This window comes from Tricharina praecox (assembly GCF_024521635.1).
Source record: "Tricharina praecox strain CBS 144465 chromosome Unknown BZA05scaffold_26, whole genome shotgun sequence".
NCBI classification, from domain to species: Eukaryota; Fungi; Ascomycota; class Pezizomycetes; order Pezizales; family Pyronemataceae; genus Tricharina; species Tricharina praecox.
The window spans coordinates 167,913-193,712 of record NW_026250428.1 but is presented as its reverse complement, the minus strand read 5'-3'; the positions used below and the strand labels follow the sequence as shown (position 1 = coordinate 193,712).

Genomic DNA, 25,800 nt, shown 5'->3' with positions numbered 1-25,800 from the left:
GGTTGGTTTGTTGGTTCGCTGTTTCAGCCGTTCGCTCTCGCGCTTGAACCGTTCGCCTTGACCGGTTGATTCATCTATCCCAGCTCATTCATCGCTGCTCCAGCTGCATTGGTGTGCTCACCGGTCCGCTACCAATGTTTGCTCGCTGGTCGTCTTGCGCGCGCGGGGGGGGGGGGGGGGGGGGGACCTCAGTGCTGCACTGGAGTTCTCCCTGCGCCTACCTATTGCGGCCGTCGCTGGCCGTCACTGAACGTCAAATCCCGTCTACGTACTCCATGCGGGAGAGAGGGTGATGGTGATTTCTCACGACTGGATGTGTGATGCCAACACCGGGAGACCGGTGACCCGTTGTTGTCGCGAGTGATGGATACCGCCCTCCCCCTCCCTAACTGCTCCCATGGACGTGGGACGAAAGCATATAAAGAGCCCGTCGGAACGGTGGAATTGAGCTCGTCACCCAAAACATTACGACCAGAGCACAACCACACACAAACAACGTTTCCCCACCTACCCTTTGATCCATCTTATAGCTCGCGAGCATGACGATCCCCACGGTCTCCTGCCACTCCAGCGCCGGCCCCTGGGTAAGTCTACCTCCCGTACCGCCGGAATCCCTTTTCAATTCTCGCCATTCCCCAGTTCCCCCGGCAAATACCAGCCCAGTATCATCCCGAGTTCCTCCTTCCGTCCAGAAAGCTGACAGGATATTCGCATCTTAGACCCCGGAAACCCGGTACGTCTGGGAGAACGGAATCCAGTACTGCTACGAGCGGTCAATGGGTCCCAACCGGCCCCTCGTCAAGTGGCGAATCCACCAAACGCCGCCTCCCGGAACCCAATCGCCGGTCGAGGCCAACAGCGATGACGAGGCCGCCGGCACGGAGGGGCCGGAGAAGAATCTCGAGGAGGCCGCAGCAGCGAAGTTATAGGCGGACGGCGGCGACGGCAGCCGCAACTTCCCCAGGACCGGTGAAAATTTTCTTTTCTTTTCTATTTTTTTTTTTTTTTGGGGATTGCGATTGATTTTTGTTTTCTTCTAGAATTCGCTGCCATTCGGTCAGGGTTATCCAGTGTACTCTATTGACCTCACTGTCAGGTCAATAGGGCTGGTGTTCGGTGTGTTTCTGTGTTTTTGTTTCTACCTATTTCGTCACTTTCACCAGGATTCCTTCGGAACGACAAAAATACCGATTTATTGGCCCCCTCCAGCTGTTCCCGGGATGGAGGGGTGGAGTGCGCTTAGTTATTCAGGGACAATCAAATTTGGTGGTTCCAACTTCTGTCTCCTCGCGGTGATAAAAGTGACACACATCTGCGCTCGACGACAACAACCAACCACCTCCTTTCATCCCGCGGGCCGTAGGGCGTATCTAAGCTGTGATCTCGTGTGTATATACATGCCGGGTGGTGGAGTTAAGCGTATGTTGCGTACCGTGGTTTCGAACCCAGCCCACCCGGCTAACCTAAGCCCGGGAGAGTTAGCTTTCGGGTTGCTTTACGATCGGGGATCCCGGGAACAGCCTACAGGGGATGGGCGGGACGGGAACCGCTGGTATGTACAGGAACCAGGACAGCCGGGAAGGAAAGCACCGCGGGAGGGAAAGCACCGCGGGAGGGCGAGATCATATGATGTACATAGAGCAGTGTGGTCAGGCGATCTGCGGTAAAGGGCTGGCGATTCCGTGGCGCCTGCTTTTCGCTACACATTTCACGAATTCGCTTGGAAGCCATTTGGCGCGAAGTCACGTGTGCGCATTGCTTTTTACCACAAAATTTGCTCTTCCAAGTTCCGGTTTCCGAGCTTTGCGGGCCGTGCGTACATGCTCGGGAGGTTCCGCCGTTCCGATGGAATATGCCGGAAATGGGTATGCCATATAACCGTGCTGTGAGCCTTTGAATCCTGATCGCAGTGATGACGGTGATGTCATGTCGCGTATTGTTACCAAGTGAGTACGGCATGCTCGACCGCATTGAGAACAGCGGGGCAACGTATGAAGAACGCAGGACTGTACCGATGCCACCGATGCGACGGACCGAACGGCAGAAATCGTGACGGCGATGTTTCTTGTCAAGCGTGCTGGTGGTGGGTGCGGCCGATCGTGTCGCTACTCTAGAGTACCTAGATGCCCGCGGCCCGCCCGTTCGGTGGATGGCTTTTCACTCGCCTGTTTCGCACATCGCCGCAGAGGCTCAAATCAACCGGTGGCGGTGGTGGGAGACCGCAAGCCACTGTTGCGCCACGAAGCGATGAGACGGTGGTTGGATTACGCGAAAGTAGATGCCCATCGCTGCTAGATATTCTAAAGTTTGCCCATTACCCCGCACCTACCCCCTCCGAATACTGCGAACCACGACCGCCTCCACCTCCACCCATATCACCAAACCACCACAAAGATGCAACGGTCATCGAAGTTACACATACGACGCCTGTTTGCCTCAGGAAGAAGGTTGCGGTGGACTGCTAGATTGAGGGCACTCGCTACGAAGGGAAGAAGACGGGAGAAGCGGAAGTTAGTGTCGAAATATCGGTATGTTTTGCCAGAGGATTGCCTCACGGGCCATCGCTTACGATGATTGAGACAAAGGTAACATCGGCTACAGCGACTACAGGAGTTTCCAGAAGCTCCTTCTCCTCCTACTCCTTATCTTCATCCTCATCGCCATCCTCGCCATCGCCATCGTCATCCTCTTTCCCCTCCACCGCTCAGCGATGACATCCATCGCCGCCTCCTTCTAGACACTACACCGGGAGGAGCTATCTTCGTTGCAGTGGCGAGCCGATCACTGCGGTACCGGTACCGGTCTTCGGAGAAGAAGGAGGAACATGACGAGGGATACTACTCGACAGCACCGACTGTGGGACGAGTAGCCTAATTGCGATACCTCTACTACAATACCGATCACCACCTCTATTGAAGCGACATGCGGGGAAACGTTCTATCCTTCGGCGGAGAAGGAAACTCGGTGAGGGGCGGAGATGACTACGACTATGCCGCCCCAATTTTCGATCGTAATCTGGCAAGTCAGGCCTGATCAATGGCATCCACGAAACACGACGACTGCGGCCTCGTTTTCGGAGAGAAAAGGAGGGAGGCAATCACAACGATGAACCGCGTGCCTTTGGAAGGAACGACGCATGGCGGCAGCGGCATCGGCCCGGACGTTGCCATGATAACAGTGTTTGGAGACTGTGGAGGCAGCGTCATAGAGTGGGCAACGATTTTCGGCGGTGAAGATGACACGGGATCGAAGTCTGGTTTTCAGGAACAGCAATATTGGCAACAGCGACAATTGGAAGAGTACACTACCTATCCGCTCTCCTCCACTACAATAATGCTGACGATGATGAAAGCTTCAGCTCGAGCGAAATCACGAATAACACTGCAGAAATAAATCTTCATTTCCCTACTCCGTCTCGCCTCCTGTTTGAGATGCCATGAAGAAAGGCGGGGTAGGAACAGCGGGAGTATCCCCGGCTCCTCAACCTCAACACCCTCCTCATACTCTCGCCTCAACTCCGCCTCCCTATCTTCCCACACCCTTGACTACCACTCGGACACCTCGCTTACTGCATCTTCCTCGGCGACTGCCTATATCCGCCTCACTGATCCTGATGGGAACTCAACGAGTGGGAGTTTATGGAGCGGGAGCTGAGGGAGAGGGAAGAGAAGCAGCCAGAAAATTGTAAGTACGACCAACCGAATGGGTATGCTCTACCGATCAATATTCTAACTGCGTGCGTAGGTATCCCAGCTCAGGCAATCACTTTTACCGGACCGCGGAGTTGCTGCGTGTGCAGCCGAATCACGGAATGCCACACACTTAGCGGCGCATGGTCGATGCCGGTTATTACGCGTCTCCTTGCCTCTATTGCCATGATATAGATAGGTCGCATGCAACCAATGATCAAACAAACAGCAAAGCAGCACCACCAACCCCCGTCATCACATGCGTCGTTAAAGTAGCCCAGACCTATCGACGCCAGACCATTCTCGGTATCGAGAGAAACTTCCGACAGCCAACTCAACATCACAATATCATACACGGCCCCAGAGACCAGGAAGAGGGTGGGCAACGAGAAGGACAGTGGTTTTGGGGCCGGCGCCTGCGAGGGCACTCCGCTCAGGGAGCGGCTGCAGGCCGAGAAGGAAGGAGAGGAAAATAGGACGGACATGGAGCTGACCCTGAGAAATATTTACCCCACTTACCTACCGTCCATCCTTACCATTCTCGTCAGAATGAACACAAACACATTCCCGCTCTCCCACACGTTCACGTACGGAAACTTCGAGAAGCTCCAACCACAACTACCTGAACTGGAGAGGCCAGGTCTCCTCCGTCCTAGAAACGCTAGATGCTCTCCCCATCGTCCTCCGGCAAGAGGAAGAACCACCGGTCGGCCAAACTGCTGCCTCTCGAGCAACACACACACTCTACCGCACCAGACGATCGCAGGCAAGAGTTTGCCTGCTCCGACGAAGTCCTACCCTCGATAGAGAACGTTGAAGATCCCGCAGTAATGTCGGATATTCTAAGGGACAAGCTTAACAACACTGCTACAACCGCGAGTTGCAGCATACTATCCTGCCAGCTTGACAACCAATTGAAAATCCCGAAGAACCGATATGAGGTTACCGCGAGCGAATGATCCTCTACCGACATACACTTCAGAGCACCGCCGAGGCCATCTCCGACAACGCTCTCATCAACCACATTTAGAAGTTGTCAGATATGTCTTCGACAAGTTACGAGCCCGGGTTTTGACGCTTAAAACCCCCAAAACCATTCTTTTTCTTCATACCCTATGTTCATTAGCGAAAATTGTTTCTTTTTCCGTTGCCGACACCTCTCGTGTCCTGACGACTCGAAATGGATCCTAAGAAATACTGATGCAAGTATGGCTCCACGGATCTCCTCACGGAGAGAAACTATCACGAGTGGAAAAACGACATCATGGACTTCATGGGAATGGAAGATTCCCTTGACATCGTGCTAGGAATAGAACCCCCACCTCCGGCGAACGCATCGGCGCAAGTACGGGACAACCGCAGGCGTACCAACCTCGCATACGGTATCATTCGGTCGTCCGCGAATCGAAGTGTCCGAACCTTTATCAGCTCCCTGGGGCACCGCGACCCCCAGCGCGCCTGGGAAGCTGTGCGCGCACGCTACGACACCAACTCCAGTCAGTCCGGTCGGGTCACCATTCTTTCCCGCTTCCACACATCCGTCATGAAGCCGAGCATTCCTGTATCCGAAAACATATCTCTGACATACGGCAATCCCGAGGGAAGACGGAATAGCGGTTAGTGGACTATCTCGACGCCCACTTCGGTGCCCTCCGGTTAGCCCACTTCGCCTTATCGGCGGAAGTATCCACCATCCACCTGGATCATCGACTCAGACGCCTTGGCTGAATCAACGCTTTCAAAACATGGGCCGAGCGCGGGAGACCTACCTCCCGAAGGGATCGAAGCCCATATACCCTGGTCCGTGAAGCTTTTATATTGAGAGAGCTAACTGCTCACTATATTGTTTCTGTACCGAATTCATTACCTTCTTCTACATACCTCATTATTCATGAGGTTATGAGCCCGGCTTGACGCCTTAATCCTATCCACGGATGGCCGGTTAAGCCGCACTCGCTATGACTCCAAAACGTCACGAGACAGCTCATCACTTCCTTCTTATCCTCCGGTCTTATCCGACCTGCCACAGTATATCCATCAGCTTCTGGAACCGGAAAATAGTTCACAGGCCGCGTCGGCAGACACCGACTCGATCCCGGCGGTTTTCAAAGCGAAGACGAAGGTTCGCTCAAGCCATATCTGGCTGCCGGAGAATGAGAAGGAGTGTACGGTGAGGGGGATTCCCCGATGGCAATACTAGCGATGTAAGTGGCTTTCCATCGCTAACACCACTCATAGGCCTTGACTGAGGTATTTACGAGCAGGCCCGAATCCATTAACTGCTGCCACCTCCGCAATGACGACTACGAAAAACGAAATTGCACATCTGCGTTCCAAGTACCGTATCGGTCCAGACGGGAACATTGCTACCGAACGGGGAACCAAGACGCAGCAGACGATCGAGAGCGCGTTTGACCAGTCGAAGCCACGGATAATCTTCAACATCGACATCTTCAAGGACATCCTCCTTCAGTAGATCATGGACATGAATGTCTGCTTCCGTGTCTGCGAGGATACATATTTTCACTCACTGTGCTCGTACCTGCTGCGGACCCTGAACAACAGCCAGCCCGCGTCGGAAACCAAATTTCCCCCGGAAGAGGAACTCCCGGGCGCCAGCTCATGCGCCTTGCAGCACCAAGGCGCTTGCACAGGGGCCATGGCAACGCCTCGCCAGCACCACCCAGCTACCCAGCAGAAAAAACCATTGGCGGCCCGACAGAGCCACAGCATCATCGCGCGACGCTACGCGAACCGTCCCCCAGCCAGCAATCGCGAAGGCAAGTACTTCTCCAGTCGGTCATGGGAGCCCTCATGAAGGCTGGGGCCTAGCTTGAGCGGCAAGTGCCGAGAGGCAACTCATTGCAGGCCAGCTCAGTGAGAGCCTAGCCGCAATGCTCGACCAGAAGATGGGGGACTGGCAGCGGAGGCTATAGCAAGGGGCCGAGGCAGCGCCCGGCACGAGGCGGGGGCACCCCGTCACGTAAGGATAGGCCAGGTGAATGTCAACAGCCGAGGGAACCACAATGGCGGCGAATAGAGCGGATGCCGTGATTCTCCTGCGCTATCAGGACCAGATTCTACAGGCAGCACGCACAGTGGATCCAGGCATCGCAGAGGTCAGGGCTGACGAGCAACGGATGAAAGTCAAGCTCTACCGCATCCCGCTGGACATCTTCTTGACCGATGACGGACTGGACACCCTACACAAGGCACTGGAGGCATAAAATGCCCAGTTTGGGCTGAAAATCTTGCAGAGACTCCGCTGGCTTGGCTCAGAGGAAATTCTAAGAGCAGAGATGAAGAAAGAGGACGGGAGAAAACAGGCACGGTGATTATGGTCGCATGGGGAAGAAACCTGGAGAGTGTGCTGCGGCTAGGAAGGGACTGCGGCTCTGTGGCAGACTGATCAAGAGTGAGGAGTACCGGGACGTCAAGCCAGACACGCAGTGTGAGATCTGCCAATCGTGGGGACACATTGAGCCCACATGCCCGTCCCAAGAAGAAAAGGGTTCCGCCCGGATTATCTTCTGAGGCGCGCTGGCATATGGGATGAATGGTCCATCTTTTCTTTGGGAGAAGGAATCGAAGGAAGAGCTTCAAAGCAAGATGTTGATTATTGAGAATGAGAGGCAGGAGGAGAAGGAACGGGTTGCAGAGCAACGACGGAACGCCCTCATTCCCGGCACGGCGGAATATCGTACGATGCAGGAGATCTACGAACAGATCCCCACCGAACCTCGTGCTCCAGGTCAGTCACGGCGCCGCCGACCTCCACCAGAGTGGATCTTCAACGTAAAGAAGAGTGAGCGGGGGGACCGAAGCAAAGGAGGAGTCGACTGCGAATATATTTTCTCGCTTCGAACAACCGATACCCACTCGCAATGGCCTCAACCAACATGTTCACGTGCAAGCATGGTTCCGTTGAGCTCCTAAACAGCGAAAATTACCATGCTTGGAAGCAAACCATCCTCACGTTCCTCATGTTTGTGGCTGCACGGGGGATAGTACTCGGCACGGAACAACTTTATCCCCGCCTCATCACTTATGTTATCCGAATGCCAAAAGCAAATACAGGCAAAGAAGTATGGATTGTCGAGGAGTCGGGGACAATGCGCCTCTGCACTCAGTAGCATCAAGCATGATGTCCGCTGACGCCAAATGGAGTTACGAAGAAAACAACATCCATCGTTGTAACCGGTCCCCTGTCTCTCGCCTGATATGAATAAGATTGAGTGTGTGGGATGATTTTGAGGACTCTCAGTCCGCAAAAGGACATTTTTTGGATGCAAGAAAGGAGACGGTTCAAAGGGCGAGATTTGTGATGGAAAATGTCACTTGAGACCGTAAGAGAGACAGGATGTTCTTCTTCTCCAACAACATGCATACGATTTCGGAACTTACAAAGCGACCTCCAGATGTGGCTAGGCAATATAACACAGACTGTATCCATATGTTTCAAAGGGGTGGATCCGTCGCTTCACACAGTGTATCAGTAAACCTTTGCGTGGCTGACACCATTTGGAAAATATGAGGATGGAAAGTTCTCCGGTTAAACGATAGACTTGCTGATGGGGTGGATAGAATGTGCAATGAGATGAGCCGTAGGTGGATGTATGAGGAGGTAGTTGAAAAATGAGGTGCTGCGGAACTGGCTAATTGGGAGGAGAGGGGCTGGCAGAAGTTACGGGCGTTCTACTAACATGGCCGGAAGGAATAATCACCCCCCTGCACATTTTGATTAGCTGAGATTAGATCTCTGGCGGCGTGTGGCTCTGCCATAGGATTTATCAACAGATCTGATCTCGGGTAATCAAAATGTGCAGGGGGGGGATTATTCTGTCCGGTCGTGTGAGTAGATGGTTGGAGAGAAAAGTAGTGTGTGAATGTGAGTGAAAAGGAATGATGTTGGTAGAGAACAGGCAGGGTGATGAGAGGGGTGATGGTGGTGAATGCGAAGTACAGTAGAGTAGACGGGTTGAAGAGGGGGGGTGGGAGATTTGGTTGCTGGTTGGTACAGGGAGACAGAGATTGCACTTTTACAAGGATGGGGAGGGGAATGTACGCCGTCATAGGAATTCTACATATAACCACTATGAGTCGATGAGTATAACAGAACCTCACAAACAGACGCCATCGTGTCGACTCTGTACCGTACGAGCGTCTTTTTGGAGCCACAATGTGACGATGGGCACACTCCATAATGTGAAGTTCTTATAACCAAATGTTAATAAGGAGACTAGAGGTGGTTAACTAAGTGTCCACATATCCGACAGCCTATTGTTTGTACCAAGACCTTCTGCCGTAGGTTTACTTCCAGCCCGCGGAACACGGACGCCCCACAGCCACGCGATGGATGTTACAGTTGTTCACATAATATCACTCGCCATTTGTCACCGACGGCAGTTTTTTTTATAAAAAAGGGTATATTAGCATGTATAGTAGACCTAGAGCTACATAAGCTGGCCCCTATTGAAGGCGGTTCAATCAACGCCCACAGCCTTCGGCGTACGTAATATCTTCCAACCAGGGCAGTGGTCGCTGTTCAGTAGCGATCGACATCATCGGCTTCAATGACTAGTGTAGTAATGCGCTTGCGTGATTCCTCAATATATCTTTTAGCCTTCTGTCAGGACACTAATTGGCTTCTTTTCATGGTGCGGATGACGTCTCCGCAGGACAATTTGAACATGTAGACGCACATATGGGGAGCTGAACTGAGGAACAACATCCCAGAGGTGCAGAAGTGGATTTTAGACACGAGAGGATGCTATACGTTCGAAGCGACTCAGCACTGAGCGATTCTTCCAGTCGACACAATTTCCTGGAAACCTGATTCTTCAAAAGCGAGTGCTGGTTAGTGATTGTGCTTCAGTCAATCGGAACCATTGGTTACAGACAAGCATGATATGTCACTCGTGCATTTCGGACGATTGTGCACATGCTCAAGAAAAAGATAATGGTCGGTAGAAAGCCCGAGGCCCAAGGTATCTGAGTACCCAGTCATTCGTTGGAACTGGGTACACGATTTACCGGCATTTAACCCGCGGTAAAGGAGCAAAGAATGAAAAGGCGAGAACTCGAGGGATGAACGACCGCAAAGCCGAGTTGCCAACAGTGCAAACTAGTTCAAAAATCTGTCACAACCGCACCGCCAGAGCCGGCTATGGAAGGTGTACAAAGCGGGAGTATGAAGATTGAAAGACTTGGAAGTTATTCTAGTCAGCGCAGAAATGGGTACGTACTCTCTGTACAAGTGCGAGGTTTCTAGGTGATCACTGAGGACCATGACGAGGACCGTGGCGTGCTGGCATGAGTATGCAATCCGGTGCCTCCATTGCATATGGTGCTCGAGGTATCCTGCGAACCTACCGGACGTCTATATTTAACATTTCCCCTCGGACGGAGGTTCTTACGAGAAAGGAAAGAAGGGCAAGGTCAGTTAGCCCGCGAGACAATTAAAAGACATAAGGAAAGGGACTTTGGGGACTCGGAAGGCTCAGTAAAACTCTTGACCGTCTAAAAATCCTTGTGTGAAAAAATACCAGTCACCACTGACAGAGGAGAAAGTGAACATCCACCAAAGAAAAAACAAACAGGAGAAACAAGATGAGAAATAACTAGGTAATCTGTAACAGCAATGGGTACCCTCTCAGAGCTCGCTTCCCCTGCCGTATCCTTCAAACCATATCATCCTGCATCTTGTCCACTTTCTCCGTAACAGCACGCCGGGCGATCAATTTCCATTTTCTCCGGACTTGGGCAGCACATCGTTCAGTTCTGCCATCTCGACAGCCTCCTTGAGAGTATTGCGTTGCAAGGCACAGCGCTCTTCAAGAGCCTTCAAAACTTTGCGCTGTTCGTCGAGGGTCTTGATCATCGACAGCAGGGTGGCGACCAACTCGCACGCCTGGTCGATGTCGCCAACGACCTGGACCGCGTCGCGGATGATTGCCTTTAGGTCCAGTTCGTAATCCACGACTCGCTCGATCAAGGCGAGCACATCGGGGAATCAAAGACGTCGTCGCCGATGTGTATGTTCTGGGCGTTCAAATCCGAGAGGATGTCAGAGATGTCGGTAGGCATAGACTCGGGACTGGACATTGTGTGCGATATGATCGTCGTGGGAGTTGTGGTGTAGTCTGGTCGGTACGGTAGATGAGGTCGTGTTGAGGGACGTGGTTATGGAGGATAGTCGAAGAAGATCGAGTGGGACGAGGCGCAGCTGTAGATCGTGTTTTGGTCGCGAAGGTAGTGCGTTTCTCGAAAACGTTGTTGTATGATTGAACGGCTTAGTCCTGTGGAAAGCATGCCCGGGAAGAACACCCAGCCCTGCGGTCCACTAGATGACTGTAGGAATATACTAGGTGAAAGCCGTCAAAAAGTACCCACCCCAAACATCGCGGCAAAGCGTAAACACCCAGCCGGCAACTTGCGTAGGTAATCATGTTTCTTGATTAGTAAGAGGGAGCACGCTACAACTCAGTTAACAAGAGGAAGGGCGGTAAGAGGTTGGTGGGATCGAACAGCTGTTTTGGTTAGTAGCTCTGCAGGCAGCTTCACTCCACAGACACTAGTGCGCGAGAAGGCCAAATATAGGGAATCACCCGATCGCACCGCACACATCGAAGCCCTAGATTTCGCAGACTAGCGGGTCCACCACCTACCGGCTGCTTTCCTTCTTGCTTCCCTCTCCTTCCTTCCCTTTTCTTCCTTCCCTCTTCACTACACCACAACCCACTCTGACCACCTTCAGCATTCTCTGACTACAACAATCAGATTTGTTTTTTCCCTTCCACAAAACTTTCCGAAAGCTGTTCAGGATGGGTGCACCACACCACACGAAGACGGCCCAGAAGCCGAATACAAGGACGGCCCAAGGTATGTAGCTGTTTTTCCATCAAATCTGGAGTACGCTAACACACGAAAGCTGTTCCCCCGCCCCGGTCTCGCTGGTTTCCGCCGGTTCCACCACTACTGAACCAGCAAATGCGGAGTTGCTGGTTCAGCAAGAGCCAGAGCGGAGATGCCGGGAGGCTCTCTAGCTCGAGCGTGATATCGCACGCCTCGCAGAGGATGCGTCCGCAGCCACCAGAGCCGCAGCCGCCGCCGAAACTCTCGTCCACACTCAACCGGTGAGTGCACCCCCCGCCACTAAGCGCCGTTCTCGAAGGGCGCAAAGGGCGGCGATGGCAGCACTTCACAAGGGAGCGAGGATAGAGGTCAAGCCGCTCACCGCCTTGCCGGAGCGCAAGGAGAACGAAACTCTCGAGCAGTGGGAGTTTCGTGTGGAGGAAGCCCGCCGGAAGAGCTGCATCGAGTAGCACTACCGCGCCGCCCGAGTCCGTGAGGGGCTTGGCCCAGAGGACGAGAGGGAGAAGCGGTTGGCGAGGGAGAAGGAGAAGGAGGCGGAGAAACTTACCGAGGCGCAGATACTCCGGGAGGCTAAGCAAGAGCGTGCGATGAAGGCCGAGAAGCATACGAAGGCCCTTGTGGCGGAGCACATCCGCCAGAAGCACGCACGCCTGGCGTTGGAGCGTCAGGTGCTGGCGGAGCAGGAGGCGGAGCGGAGTCGACAGGAGGTGCTCCGGCTCGAGTGTAAGAAGCAGGCGCGCATGGCGGTGGAGCGTTAGGTGCTAGCGCAGGAGGCGGTGAAGTGGAGTTACTGGGAGGCGCTCCGGGTCGAGAGAGAGCTCGCAGCCATCGACCGTCTCGTTGACATGCCCTCGGCCGGCGGCATGGCCACCGCCCTCCACCGGGATGCTTCGATTGACCGTGAGGAGGTCCACTAGAGGATTCTAGCGGAGCGGATGGCGGTCATGCAGCCGAAGAGGAGTGGCGTGTCGACGATGGTCGTCGAGGCTGCCCTGGCGGTCGCAGTTGGCTTTTGTTTGTGGTATCTGGCCCAGCCACGCCAACAACGCCGCCTTCTAGTTCGTGTCGGAACTGTCGGTGAAGGAATGCTTTTTCTTTTTTTTTGATTAATGATTAACTGACAGCGACCCCCCCCCCCCCCCCCCCAAACATGAAATAATGGATACCTCCTCCACCACCTCTACAATCATCCTACGACCATGACTACTGCACAGCATCGCGGACGACCAGATGAAGAGCTGAATAATCGCTCGAGGAGCTCCAACGTCTCCACCTTACCGATCTCCTCCGCCGCAACAACTGAGACGATCTGAACAACCTCTTCCCTCTTTCCCCAGGCACAAAGCGCCAGCCAGCCTGTTGAATCCCGTTGAAGAATCGTAGTGCAAATACGGTGACGTAGGTAATACCGCATTTTGGGAAAGACGGACGAGAAAAGATGGCGTGGAAGATCTTTCGCACTCGGAAATAGTAACTGTACGGAGAATGGCCTACTACCTAGATCACGACCGCTGGAAAGACAACATACTCGGATTTTCTTCAGGTGTCACCTAATTCACAACGGAGAGAGGGTTACGGGCCTACGGCGAGCGAGAGATTGTATTTGGTGGAGGTGAAGATGTCGGTACGACATAGCCTCGGTTTACGGAGAAACCGGAAGAAGTCGTATAACGACGATTGTGGCACAGAATGTGTATTGGAACGGTGAGTGACGGACGTGTCATTTTTAGGGATGAAAAACACTGATAGTGGAATAGGCTTCGGCGGAGTTGGCAACCTGCAAGACGACGACTGTACCCCGGGCCCTGACTTGTCGACGAAAATGGAGGCGGACGACCGTGCATCGATGTGGCGAGGAGAATAATGTGTTGGACAATGACATATTCACCCTGGGAAATTGAGATTCGGTGATGCTAGCACCGATTCGCGGCAGAGAAGGAGAAGGAATAACACGCAAGATAAATATCCGGTACGAGATGGGAACGCCTGTTCAGTTGTCTTCCGAGAAGTTATGGACACGACAGATGGGCCTGCAACCCCCAGAGAATGAGAAGGAGATGTTACAGTGGCGAGGAGGTCCCTATGCTCCGTGGAGATAACAACACCCGGTCGATATCATCGGCCTCCGTACTGCACTGCCATTACTGAAGATTACCGTGACGAGACTGTGGCACCAATATACCTGAAAGGAGGCGCAAATGTGGGGTGTAGTCGAAGGCTACGCACCACAGACCATGCTTTCGCAAGCATGTGGCACTCGTGGTAGTTGGAGCCTTAACTGTTAAGGGTTTAATCTTCGGTTGGCCGTCGATCGATAGCAGTGGAGTTTGAGGGGTGATTGGATTGACAGATATTAGAGAGAGGTAGGAGAAGGTGATGCTTAGATAGAGAAGAAAATTAACTTAAGGAGATCCAAAGGCAAATTCCGTCTTCATGCAATGATATCTCACATAATCATATCACCAGTCGATCTTTGAGTCGGTCATCGAGAGGGCTTGGTTAGAGTACACTTGACGCTGTCTCACAAAGCAGCCATCTCCGATCACAGTTATTTGGGTCTTGTAAACTGCGCCACCCCGCCACCCCGCCACCCCACCACATCACCACACCCCACTGGCATTGTTGATTGACGTATGTAGGGGTTTGCGCGATGCGGAGTGGTGGTGGGTTTGAGTGGTGGTTAGTTTAAGTGGTTGTGGGGTTGAAACGTCGAACAAAACTATCGCAAGAGAATATCGTGCCAAAAACCTGTACGGAATTATGGATGTATGCCGTAAAGATTTTAGTGTCAGAATAGAAGAGAATCTCAAAGCTGTTCATGTTCAATTACTGCGGGATTTCCCCGGACCCGAGGTCCTCTTTATGTACAGAATCTCGACTCCCTCCCGTAGGCCATGGTGTACAGCATACCGATGACGATGCGCGCTGATCCATTGTCTACTAAGATTGCTGTGAAGCGCTAGCATTGCTGCCACCGTCGTATCCACATTCCGGACCCCTAACACTTCCAAAATTGCTGCGGTCGTCATCGATAATTTCTGGACGCATAAATCTGACGTTTAGCACAAAGACTGTAGCCGGTGATATGTCCGTAACGCTTTTCAAAATGTTTATGCTAATTGGCGTGATCATAAATCAGCACTCGCAATACCGGGTCACCGCTTTGTTGATGAATCATTCGGTTCGCGCGAAAATCAGCGGCGCCACATCCTGCTGGTTGTTAACAGGGTCTCGACCTCTGGCTGGCCAGACTGTGCAACAAAGGAGTGCGACGGTTGGCTATAGTCTAGATAGGCTGCATGCGAAATATGTACAAAGGAAGATCTCTGTCTCTCTCTCTGACGCCGCATACTTTGATTACTTTCGACCGCCGTACATAACGCGAAATGAAACACCGATAACCAAAATCTAAGCCCACGACCAACAAAAAACACCCCGCTCACGCTGATACCAGCACCTGCACCTAAGTAGGTATGCCCCTCACCACGGATCGCTTCCGTACAACAAGCATTCAAACCTGAATGACGTCTGCGATGGCGGATACCCGTAACGGAATGCCGATTACCAGCAGATGCAATCTGCCACCGCAAGTGATTTTGGGTCATCGCAGTAGGGGCAATACGGCTTCCCCACACGATCCGGCCTGCGTTTAGAATCGTCGATGGGTGCCTGCGGTTTCACCACGGTGGGGCCCGGATTGCGCTGGCGCGTGGAAGTTTTCGTTGGCATCTTGGGCTTTTCTTCGGACCTCGGTGGACGCTGGGCGATTGGGGGACGAGTCAGCAGTGTCTTGGGGTGGATGGTGCTGATGGTGTGGATGTTACCGTTCTGCGTAATTGATGTGGGTTGTTCTTCGTTTCTTTGTTACTTAGGAGGGAGATATGGGCGGGAAGATCAGACTTGCTGCTACTGCGAGGAAGCGAGCTGCAGAAATCTTAGACGGGAGAGGATGATTACGTGTAAGCTTTCTGCCATAGCGGGAATAAGGTTAAAAGTGCGTAGCGGAAGAATGATGTGATAATAGTCTCAAGAAGTTTGATTGTTTTCAGCGAGCTAATTACATGAAAAGTGGATACTGGAAATGAATCTTGATATGATTATATGGCACCGGACGCTGAACTACTGACCCGCCCATCGTATTGCTAGTCATTTAGGCTCACCCGGATATCCCCTCCTCCCGCTCCCATCACGCACGGACGGTCCACCCCACATACGGGTGAATGCACACGGATCGGTTGTTGGGTATAGCAGCAGCAAAGCAGCAAAGCGATAACCGTGTCTCCTCGCTCAGCGGCCAGGAAGACGATGTTGTTTTTTAGAGGAAAACCGAAGGTAAAAAACGTCGCCACGTAACAGCGCGGGACCCCCTACCCTCCCCTCACCTACCGACGGTCCACCCCATGCATCGACAGATGGCATCCACCATCGCTCACTCCTCCGCCTTCACCACCAGCCTCTCCTTCGCCGGGCACCTACTCGTATTCGTAGCTTCCCCGAGCTGTACACAATAGATTTGACGGCTCTTCAGCCGTCTCTTCGGGCGTGCTGTAAGGGCAGCACGAACCGGACACGTCTCATAGACGTTCACCCTTTCGGCGACGTCCGGCTCTTCGTACAGGTTGGGCGCGGAGCCTTTACCAGCAAGTGGCGACCCTTGAGGCATATCGAACCACGGCATCGTGGGCGTCACGTCGACAGCGGAGATCGGCGACGTCCCATCTGTCATGGGCATATAAGCACAGGATGCCTAACAGCATTAGCGAGGGAAGTAGGTATGTGCAAGGGAAACAAACGTACATTGATGCATTTGCTGTCTGTCGTGTCCCTGCCGACGCCGTGTAGTCAGCCTCTCGGTATCCTCTCATGCTTGCGGCTTGCCGTTAATCGGACGCTTTTCCCAGGGCTTCCCTATTGCATTTTGCCATCTGTCCAGCGATGGTTTCGAAAGGTGCACATCGTTGCACGGTCTCTGCGTCGTGATCTTGGATGCTGATGTTGGGCACGTCAATCCCGAGCATGACTGAGAAATGGCCGTCAGTAGTGCTAAAGCGACCAGAAGCGCGGGGAATCCGACACAGGATATCCGCACGATTAGCAGAGTACTTGGTCCCCTAGAGGGGGAGAGTACCGATGCCCATCTTGTAGGCGTTTGGCTTCCTCCTACTCCCACCAGCGGCCAGTTGTCCGTCGATCCATCAGCTTCTCGCCATCTTCTCATGCCTGCCGTCAATCGAGGGCTTTCCCCAATGCTTTCCCGTTGCGAGTTGCTGCCTATTCAGCGACGGTTTCACGATCATACAAATGGCCGCGGGGTCTCAGCGTCGTGTATGTACTTCGATGCTGGTGTTCGGCCGGCCAATTCCGAGCATGAGTGACGAATGACCGGCCATAGTGCTTAGGCAACCAATTACCTGGGTAGTCGTGCACAAGATACCTGCACGATTGACGCACTGATTTGGCACTTAGGTGGAGAGCCTCGATGCCCATATTGTAGGCTTTCGGCTTCGGCGGTGTGGTCTCGTCGGAAGATGGAAGTCCGGCGTTGGTTTAAACGTCCTTGTCAGTGTATGGTGAGGCTTTCCTGGTACGGGTTCGGTGCGGTACGTGAGGCGGTCCAGTGGGGTGGTAGTCAACGGTAAAGTGGTGGGATAGGTTACAATCCGCGATACCGGTATACCTCACCATAGAGGCACTGTTTTTATTACCTTGTCTGGCAATCCGTAACTCGCACCAGGGATCATGGCTTGCGTTTCGGGAAGCTCTACCTCAAGTTTAGGTAGTTTTCTGGGCACTTCGCTTCAAAAAGCACAGCAGTGACATTACCTTCGATCTGGGGTCGTTATGCTATGGTGTCCAACATTCCCAGCCGATCATCGGCACTAATCGCAGATCATGGGTACTATTAGCTGAACCAGAACGGTATGGTGATGTCGCCTGCGTAGAGCTGCTTCCAGTCAATTTCAATGTACGGCGGTTTTGAGACCAGACGGCGCATTTGAGACCAGACAGCACAAACACTCATCCCCGTCCAAAAATGGCTCGGCCTATAGCACAAAGCCGCCGGCCGGACCTCCATCCATTAACCATTACACTCCCATCCGACCATAACCAGCACCAGCATCAGCAACACCACCACCACAACCGCCACCACCAACACCACCATCACCTCAGCTGCGACCGCCAGAACTGCCACCGCCACCACCAACCAACCACCAGCCAACAACTTGAAACCCCTTCTTACCATCCCCTAACAAGCGCTATGGCGAACATCCTTTCCCTCTCGCCGGAGATGTTGTCTGGCATCTTCGCGCAGGTCACAACCCTTGAGGATTCAATCAACCTGGGGATGAGTTGCCGTACCCTTCTGAATGTCTGGAAAGCGGATGAGGCGCGTTTGGTCGTCGACCTCATCCACACGCATAGCGTCTTCGCCATTAATCGCCAGCGAACTCGCTGGATCTTGCCGCACCCGTGGAAACTGCCGCATCTGCTCTGGCTTATCGTAAACCCCGACCGTGGTACGTCACTTCATTTCATCATGATTGCTGGCTGCGACTAATCAAAGATGATGAATTCACAGGCGGTGGGTTGAGGATGGAGCTCGTCAGGCGGTACCCTCTGCCGAGGCCGCTGCCACACACTGACGATGTGTGGGATCGATTCCGAGCGATGGCCGCTAGTAAGACCGCTATGTGTCACGTCCCAGAATTGAACCGCAGTTAACACCATCTTGGCAGAGTCCGGCGACAAGGTGGCCTTCTGGCGCCAGATTTTGGATACCGCGCGCAATATATCCGAAGGAGCCGGCGCCATTCGGATGGTCTCCGGCTACGATCCAGAGGACGACAATTCGTCGAGCATCATGGAGCACCAGAACGAGGTGCTCACCTTACTAGTGTACCTCGCACTAGTTGTCACCCCCGAGGACCATCGCGACATCGACTTGCGGATCTGCGAATTCTTCGAGCAGATCAACAACAGCGTCGACTTGAAGCCAATTCTTACGGAGATGATGTATTTCATCTCCTACCACAACTTGCCTCAGGCTGCCCACTGGCCTCTTCCGTGGGACTATGTCGAGCACTGCCGCGATTCGGGCCGGGCCATAGTCAAGAGGCTGGTCCAGATACGCATGTATGATTTCGAGCTCTGAATTAGGTGGGTTTCTGATTGCCTTCGCCCGCCCGACTCTATGCTAATATACGACGCCGACAGTGATACGAGCGGGTTTACGCCTCTTCGAATGCGAAGACGTCTACAAGATTGAAAGGCATGCGCATTGGGGAGGATATACGAGTGCTTTTTCCACCGAGAATGGACGATGGATTTACGAGGTTGGGAAGGACATACAGATGCTCGTTAGACCGCGAAATTATAATGCAGACATTAGCCGCTGACGATCGTCACTCTCCTTCCTGTCACTTTCAATCTCACATTTCAAGCCGGTATTAAACACTCACTATGTCTCAATCCTGTCTCCTTATTTTTTGTCTAGATCCTCCTTGCCGGCGAGAGAGCCATTCGCAAATGAATTTGACTAGCCCCGCCCTCAACCAACTCAGCAACGGTCAACCAAAAAAGACCAAAACCACAGGATAATGACTGCACGGTTATCGGTGGCCACTTGCTATACGAAGGGGCTATGGCAGAAGTGTGCACCGGGGACGTTAAATGCCATGATAGGTCCTCACAGGTGAGAAGTGCTCGCTGTAGATTGTACAACCGCCGGTATGCGGAATAAGGTTGACGACATGAGCCCCGGAAACGTAGTCGTCACACATGGCACCGCAGGATCGGCTCTCGTAGTGTAGTCACCGTTCACCGCCATGTGGGATACGAGTAGTGCGCAGTCGAGGGCTAAGGAATGTGAAATATGCAGTCAAGCGGCCCATCCATGCAAAACAACGTTGCATTCCTCGCTTCGTCAGCACCATTACTATCGATGGTCTTCGCCATGCCTCCCGCGTGGGGAATCCCAGCAACGGCAGCAAGGACACGTGGCATGACGCAAGTAAATCGGGGGCTCGGAGCTCGGGAGCTAGTCTCAGCCGCTAATTTCAGTGAACGTAATGAACGGAGGAAGATCAGATTGACTTCACCGAATCCGACGGGACGGGCCGTGGCGCCTGGTGCGCCAAACCCGGATACCTTCAGTCGGATATAAGATCCTTCCCTGCATCCCAACTCGGATAAACCCTCCCAGAAACTCCAGCCTGAAAGCACCCTCGAAAAGTCAAGTAATAGAATCTTCAAATCATCGCCATCATCGCCATCATCGCCGTCATCGAAAGTCATCACTGCCAGCTGACATCAACCACACGGGCGTATACGGCGGATGAGGGTAGAAGCTGAGGAAAAAGGACGGATCAGGTAGAAGGAAGGACACGATTGAAGGAGGGATACGGCGTGTGAAAGGAGGACGTCTACTGCGGAAGAAGGTCGTACACGGCGGAAAATGATACGGACGACAGAAGATACAGCTGACTGAATCCAATCCGGGTGAAACTCTGCTGCTACTATTGCCGTCCACCCTAGGTTCTCACTAGATCCCCAGCCCAGATAGATTCATTCCGGGGAAGGAAGACGATCGTATCACCCCAGCAATACCGAATTTACACATCGGCGTGTTCAGGAGCAAGATGGGTGCGAACAACAAGGACGTCATCGACAGGATCATCCTGAAGACTAATATCGAGGCAGGCCTATTGCCGGAGAGCTGCGGATCAGGCCAAATGGAAGATGATGTTGTTGACTGCCAACCTGGGATCCTGGGTCCACAATGTCGTCGGACTACTCGAACACGAGGCGCCAGAGGACTTCGACCAATTGAAGGCTGCATTCATACTTCAGTGCAACCGCGAGACCAATTGAGGATACAGGCCTAGTGGAGGTTGCACTTCTGAGGCAAAGGAGATCGGGGACCACCGACCAATATGCGAAACGTACCATGAAGCTCAACGACGCATGTAGTAACAGCTATAAGCATACCCTTAATACACTGGCCAGGACCTTTTCGAATAGTTTGAGAGACAAGGTCACCTGCAAGATCTTCCGTACCTCGGCGGCAAAAACACTGGAGGGTCGTAATAGGGTTAACGGGATCGTTCAGGAGGCGAAGACGATTGAGGGGAGGATCGTGACGTTCTATACCTCTAAAGCTATGACTCAGGCAAGGTCCTAGGTGACGACAACTCGCTGTACACGAGCTCGAAGGACAACCCGGTGCCAGTCACGAAGGGCAAGCAGAAGATGGGGTAGTCGTCGAGGAAAAAGGTCGGGGATAAGTCGAAGAACGAGACGGAAAAGATGTTGAAGGAGGTTATGAAGGCGATACAGCAGCTGTAGGCTCAAAAAGAAGTGGAGAAACCTGAGATTTTCGCCGCGTAGGAAGAGACGGTTGCTGCCTCGGCAATGGAAAGATGATGAAGGCAGCGATTACTATGATTGAGATCCTGAAGGCAAAGGAACAGGCACAGAGCGGGAGTACTATCGGAGGTGGAAATGCTGGATACAACGTCCCAGTCAACGAGATAAATCTATTCCAGGCAGCTGCGACCTTCCATCAAAATTTCGTCGGTCGGCAGTATCAACAGCCTTAGCGGGGCTATCACAATCGGAACCAGCAGAGATATCAGACCCCTCGGCACTGAATCGGCAGTACTCCGCAGAACCACAGTACCCACCACCAATACGGAATTCCACGGCGAAACTATTATCCCCACAGGCCTCGGCCAGTCACTTGCTTCCTTTCTGGGGATGTGGAGGCAGGATCTTTGTCGTCTGTGAGGAGTTAACGGTAATCCAGAATTACTCACTGGTTGGCTTGGACGCGAATGTTCGCCCGTGAGATGGAGAAACACTACAGATGATTGGCGAGACGCGGAAGGCCACGTCCTGAGTCACGCAGAGACGTTTCCAGATACCAGCTGAATGTAGATACTCGTACTGCAGGTGCATCTGATGTATTTGAAATAACTACGGCAGATGGGAGATCCGCGCAGCCATAGAGTCCCAAATGCGGATGCAGATATCATCTAGGGCTGTGCTAGACTCTATGTATGCTCAGAGACCAGAGCCTGCAGTCGAACCTACTTCATTATCACGTTTGACGGAATATATTTATAAGCCACTAGAGATCTACGCAGGCGTAGAAATAGTCTGTCCGGACGGAAGAGTATTGGGACACCGCGACGCCGTCCCGTCTGGGGCGGGACTTTAGCTGGAAGAGTCGGGCTCCGTCCCAGGTCCAAAAAGCCCGGGGCCCGAATGGGGCCCGGAAATGATTAGTGCGAAAGCGGCTGGCTACTAAGTGTACCGTGTCGGCTTTCCGGAAAATTTTGCCCGGTGAAATTGTTGCATCGAATCCGATACGGAAGTATGTACCCATTTTTTCGTACAACGACAAAGCCGAAGGTCAACTTGATGGTGTTCTTGTGCTCACATTTACCCTACTGTGATATCCATCTTCTCCCAGTACTCCCAACCTTCAGCACTCTGCACGTCACTTCCACTTCGTATACAGAGAAGCAATCGTAGTATCCCCTTGAACATGTTGAGTTTAAACGGTTTAATATGAGTATGTAGTAACAAATGTGCTCTTCGCTGTGCTGCCAACTCCTTAGTCATGTGCCTCTTAGCGTCATTCACGTCAGCTACGCCAGTACGCCACTGTCCAAAGCTAGTACTAGCGACACAATTCCGGATCCGAATGGGGCCCCAGTCGTCGTCCGGCTTACCCGGAGTTTTACAGTCCTTGATATTCCGGGCCCGAAAAATTCGGTCCCGTCCGGGTCATAGCCCAGGATGTACTGGACGGACGATTCCCAGGCCTGTCATTAAGGAGATCCTGCAGACTAAATAAGATACGCAGAAGGAATCAGGGTTGAATGAGAAGGAATGAGGGCTTACCATCTATGCAGATAGATGGATGGACGTATGATCAGATCGGAAAGCATCTCTATATACGTGCTCCACCGAATTATCGATCGGTCCTCCTACGTGAGGGCTACTTCCATCGGCCTATTCGGACGCTAGTTCGCGGTGAAATATCTGATACCACAAATGTCACCGGAGCTACTGGTGAGTCGGGAGCATTCCGTAATCCTGGGTCTAGAACTTGCCGGACGTTTATTGCTCATTCTCTCGCCTTCTCGGCCACGCATGTACACTCACTCGCCCGAACATTTCGATCGGTTTTTGTTGTTTAATGATGATTGCGTTCGAACTTAGTACTTAGATCATAGCAGACACACAAATATGGATGTATATATCGAGGCATTTCTTACTCGTAATCGTTACTCCGCGCAATACATGCTCGCAGGTTCGACGCTGCTGCCAGCTACTTCTGGTGCAACACCATGATCCACTGATAAAGTGTACACGCATGCAAATCGGTGAGTCAGCGGGGCAGGATTGGCGGAGGAATGGCGGTAACCGGTTCAAGATGCTGTCTTGCTAAGATTTTAGATGCCTAGTGTCTACTGCGGAGCTACATAGACTCTGATGGCAACAAGGAGTCGGAAATACTGGTTCTGCGTGTTGGATCAGTGGGATGTGAGCAACTTAGCTGACGGTACTAGATATGGCAGGATGAAGGACACTGTTGTACTTGCCGTGCCAGCCGGGCAGCAGCAGGCATCGAGAAGAGAGTTTGCGTTGAGCGCTCATCCGTAGCCTCTATAGGGCCGGGAACATGAAGGATGAGTCTTGTCATGCCAGCTAGCACCCTTCAATACGAATAACACAACTATAGGTGGGTAAAGGTTAGTTGATTCGGAAGAGAGGTCGAGGACCCGAGGTCTATCTACCTCGGTACATCCGTCGTCACTCGGGCCTATCCACAACCCTACTCTATCTACTACCCTACAACAACCGATAACGCTCACGTACATTCTATCATCACCCCTGGATCACTCCTTTGAATGCAGTCAAGTAGCTACCGTCGGTTTGCCGGCTCCCCTTATAAAAGCTTCCATCCACAACCCATTCATCATCCACCATCTAATCCTTCCCTCCTTCTCGAACATTACACATCACCAACGACCATCCTTCTCAAACATTACACATCACCAAAGACAACCTTTAGACACCACAAGAATCAATATGCAGATCCATTTGCGTATCCTCCCGATCCTCTGCACCATCGCCGCGGTGGTTTCGGCTGCTCCATCCGGCATCCTTCCACGCTCCGGTAGCGTCTCCACCACGTCCAACAACAAGGCCAACGAGCCCGCCGGTAAATGCCACATGATCGAGTTCCCGCACTTCGAGATCCCGGGCATCGACGACGCCATTACGAACCCGGAGCACAAACAGAAGCCTGCGCCGGTCGTCTACACAGACCCATCATCCAACAGCACCTTCAACTATTACAATTCGGCAGACGAAAATATTTCCACGCTGGTTTGCGAGACCACCTGGGCATCTCCCACCTACGACGAGATCGCCCACCTCATCTCAAGGGTCCTCGATATGGGGGAGCATGATTGTTACCAGACCAATTATGTGGAAAGCAAGTGCCCACGCTTGCAATCGTACCAAGGTGGTGATATCTCGCTGTGTGGCTGGCCAGAATGGGAAATCCCTTGCTCGAGTGTTGCGTGGGCCGCCCAGGAGATTCGGAATAGGTGCGCAAATGACGACAGGCAGAGGGCTGGTGGCCGCTTGTCCCAAAGGATTCTACTCCGTTGAGGACTGTGCTTCATTAGATTTACTCTGAACGCTGAGGGTGAATGGCTAGTAGAGAGAGATTCAGAAGCCAATTGATTCTTCCGCTACATTCCTACCTTTCTATCTCGATGTGACCTGGTGCATGCTGTCTGACTGTAGTGTTGCTCCCCCCGTGCTTCGTCACGTTTGCGAAACGAGATTTTATGCCTCCTCGCTCTGATAGTTCTCGTAGCTGAAGTGAATCCAGAGAATACCATTGCAATGTTGTTAGCCGTGAAGACGTATAGGGAACGATGAACCGAGCTGAATTATTCCACCCTCCTTTAGAGGTAAGTATATTCGCAAAACGAAAAAGCTCTAGATACTGTGCGACCTTGAATTTGGTATTATCGTGGTGATTTCCGAGATGTGCTATCATCTACAGAGCAAAAGAAGAAATAACATGACGAAAGCTGCAACCAAAGAAAATGTGTCATTCTAGAATCTTGACGACAACACCGGGCTGCCGCCTCCTCCCTCTCCTTCTCATTTTCGTCCTTCTCCTCGTCTTCGTTCTCCTCCTCGTTCTCCGTCTCGTTCTAGTTTTGTTCCTCGTTCTCGTTCGTGTCCTCGTTCGTGTCCTTGTTCTCCTTCTTGTACTGCCGCTCCCCCTCTCCCGGCCGAATTCTCTACGCGCCAACAACCCCCGCCACCAGAACGACCAGCAGTGCAGTACCCCAGAAGCGCTCAATCCCGGCTCAAAGGCTGAGGAGCACGTGCACGTGCACGTACGTCGACGCCACCCTTATAGGTACCTTTGTAGGTGGCGTAACGTTTCGCGCATACAACGTTTGATCATGGGTAACGCCACTGTCACGAGGAGAAGGCACTTATCCTCACGAACGGAGTAGCAAACGCCCACCTCTACGCCATGGTCAATTTGATCTTCGGTAGTGTCGTCTTCCCGCGAGACACATGTGGTACAGAAGTGCGGAAAGACGACCGTCTGCTGCAGCCCGGCAACTATTACATATCATACTTGGACGGAGTCCGCTGTGTATAGTATATGACGACGGCAGAAATGTTGAGAGAACGGCAAGAATGCTGAGAAAACCGCAAGAATGCTGACCGATGATATACCAGCGAGCATCGTCTTCGGCCAGCCGAGTATTCCGCATATCAACGGTCTGCTATATAATGATGTTTGGGATCGACATAATCTGTATATATAGAGGACCTCCAGATTCCGTTCCGGAGAGACTGTGGAATAAGAGCACATTATAAGGCGATACATCTTCTTCTTTTTGACACTTCATAGTCACTGCCAGTACTTTTCCTAGCCCTCAACCTGAGCAGCTGCTGAGTACCATCGCTGAGGATGAGGCCGAAATGTTCGACCATCGGCCTTCACCGTCTACTGACGCCTTCGTCAAAGCCTTCCGCGACTGCGTCCGTGAGCAGGACCGTGACAGTAAAAACGTTTTAGTGTCACAGAGTAATAGTTTTTATTGCCACGAGTGAGAAGTTGAGATGTTTAACAGCCTTGCTTTATGGCGTACCCCATACAGTTATGTACTGGTAATTCTAA

The 25,800-nt window shown here is 52.5% G+C and overlaps 4 protein-coding genes across 4 annotated transcripts; all 4 read left to right on the top strand.

Moving 5' to 3' along the window:
• The first annotated feature begins 403 nt into the window (after positions 1-403).
• Positions 404-1,685, top strand: BZA05DRAFT_407812 (uncharacterized protein). Its single transcript, XM_051484657.1, has 4 exons — positions 404-584; positions 720-969; positions 1,041-1,419; positions 1,483-1,685. Exons 2-4 carry the CDS (start codon positions 862-864, stop codon positions 1,665-1,667), a joined length of 672 nt encoding a protein of 223 aa, XP_051336447.1. The 5' UTR covers positions 404-584; positions 720-861; the 3' UTR covers positions 1,668-1,685.
• Positions 1,686-11,512: 9,827 nt separating this feature from the next.
• Positions 11,513-12,481, top strand: BZA05DRAFT_421314 (uncharacterized protein; the record flags this gene model as incomplete). The annotated part of the gene is made up of 5 exons (XM_051485701.1): positions 11,513-11,570; positions 11,620-11,824; positions 11,872-11,975; positions 12,033-12,287; positions 12,330-12,481. 5 exons carry the CDS (start codon positions 11,513-11,515, stop codon positions 12,479-12,481), a joined length of 774 nt encoding a protein of 257 aa, XP_051336446.1.
• Positions 12,482-17,823: 5,342 nt separating this feature from the next.
• On the top strand, positions 17,824-18,717 carry BZA05DRAFT_421313 (uncharacterized protein; the record flags this gene model as incomplete). The annotated part of the gene is made up of 3 exons (XM_051485700.1): positions 17,824-18,082; positions 18,145-18,243; positions 18,302-18,717. The coding sequence occupies 3 exons, from the start codon at positions 17,824-17,826 to the stop codon at positions 18,715-18,717; spliced, it is 774 nt and encodes a 257-aa protein (XP_051336445.1).
• Positions 18,718-23,666: 4,949 nt separating this feature from the next.
• BZA05DRAFT_447812 (uncharacterized protein) lies at positions 23,667-25,733 on the top strand (the record flags this gene model as incomplete). Its single annotated transcript, XM_051487194.1, has 2 exons — positions 23,667-24,051; positions 25,531-25,733. 2 exons carry the CDS (start codon positions 23,667-23,669, stop codon positions 25,731-25,733), a joined length of 588 nt encoding a protein of 195 aa, XP_051336444.1.
• Positions 25,734-25,800: the final 67 nt, after the last annotated feature.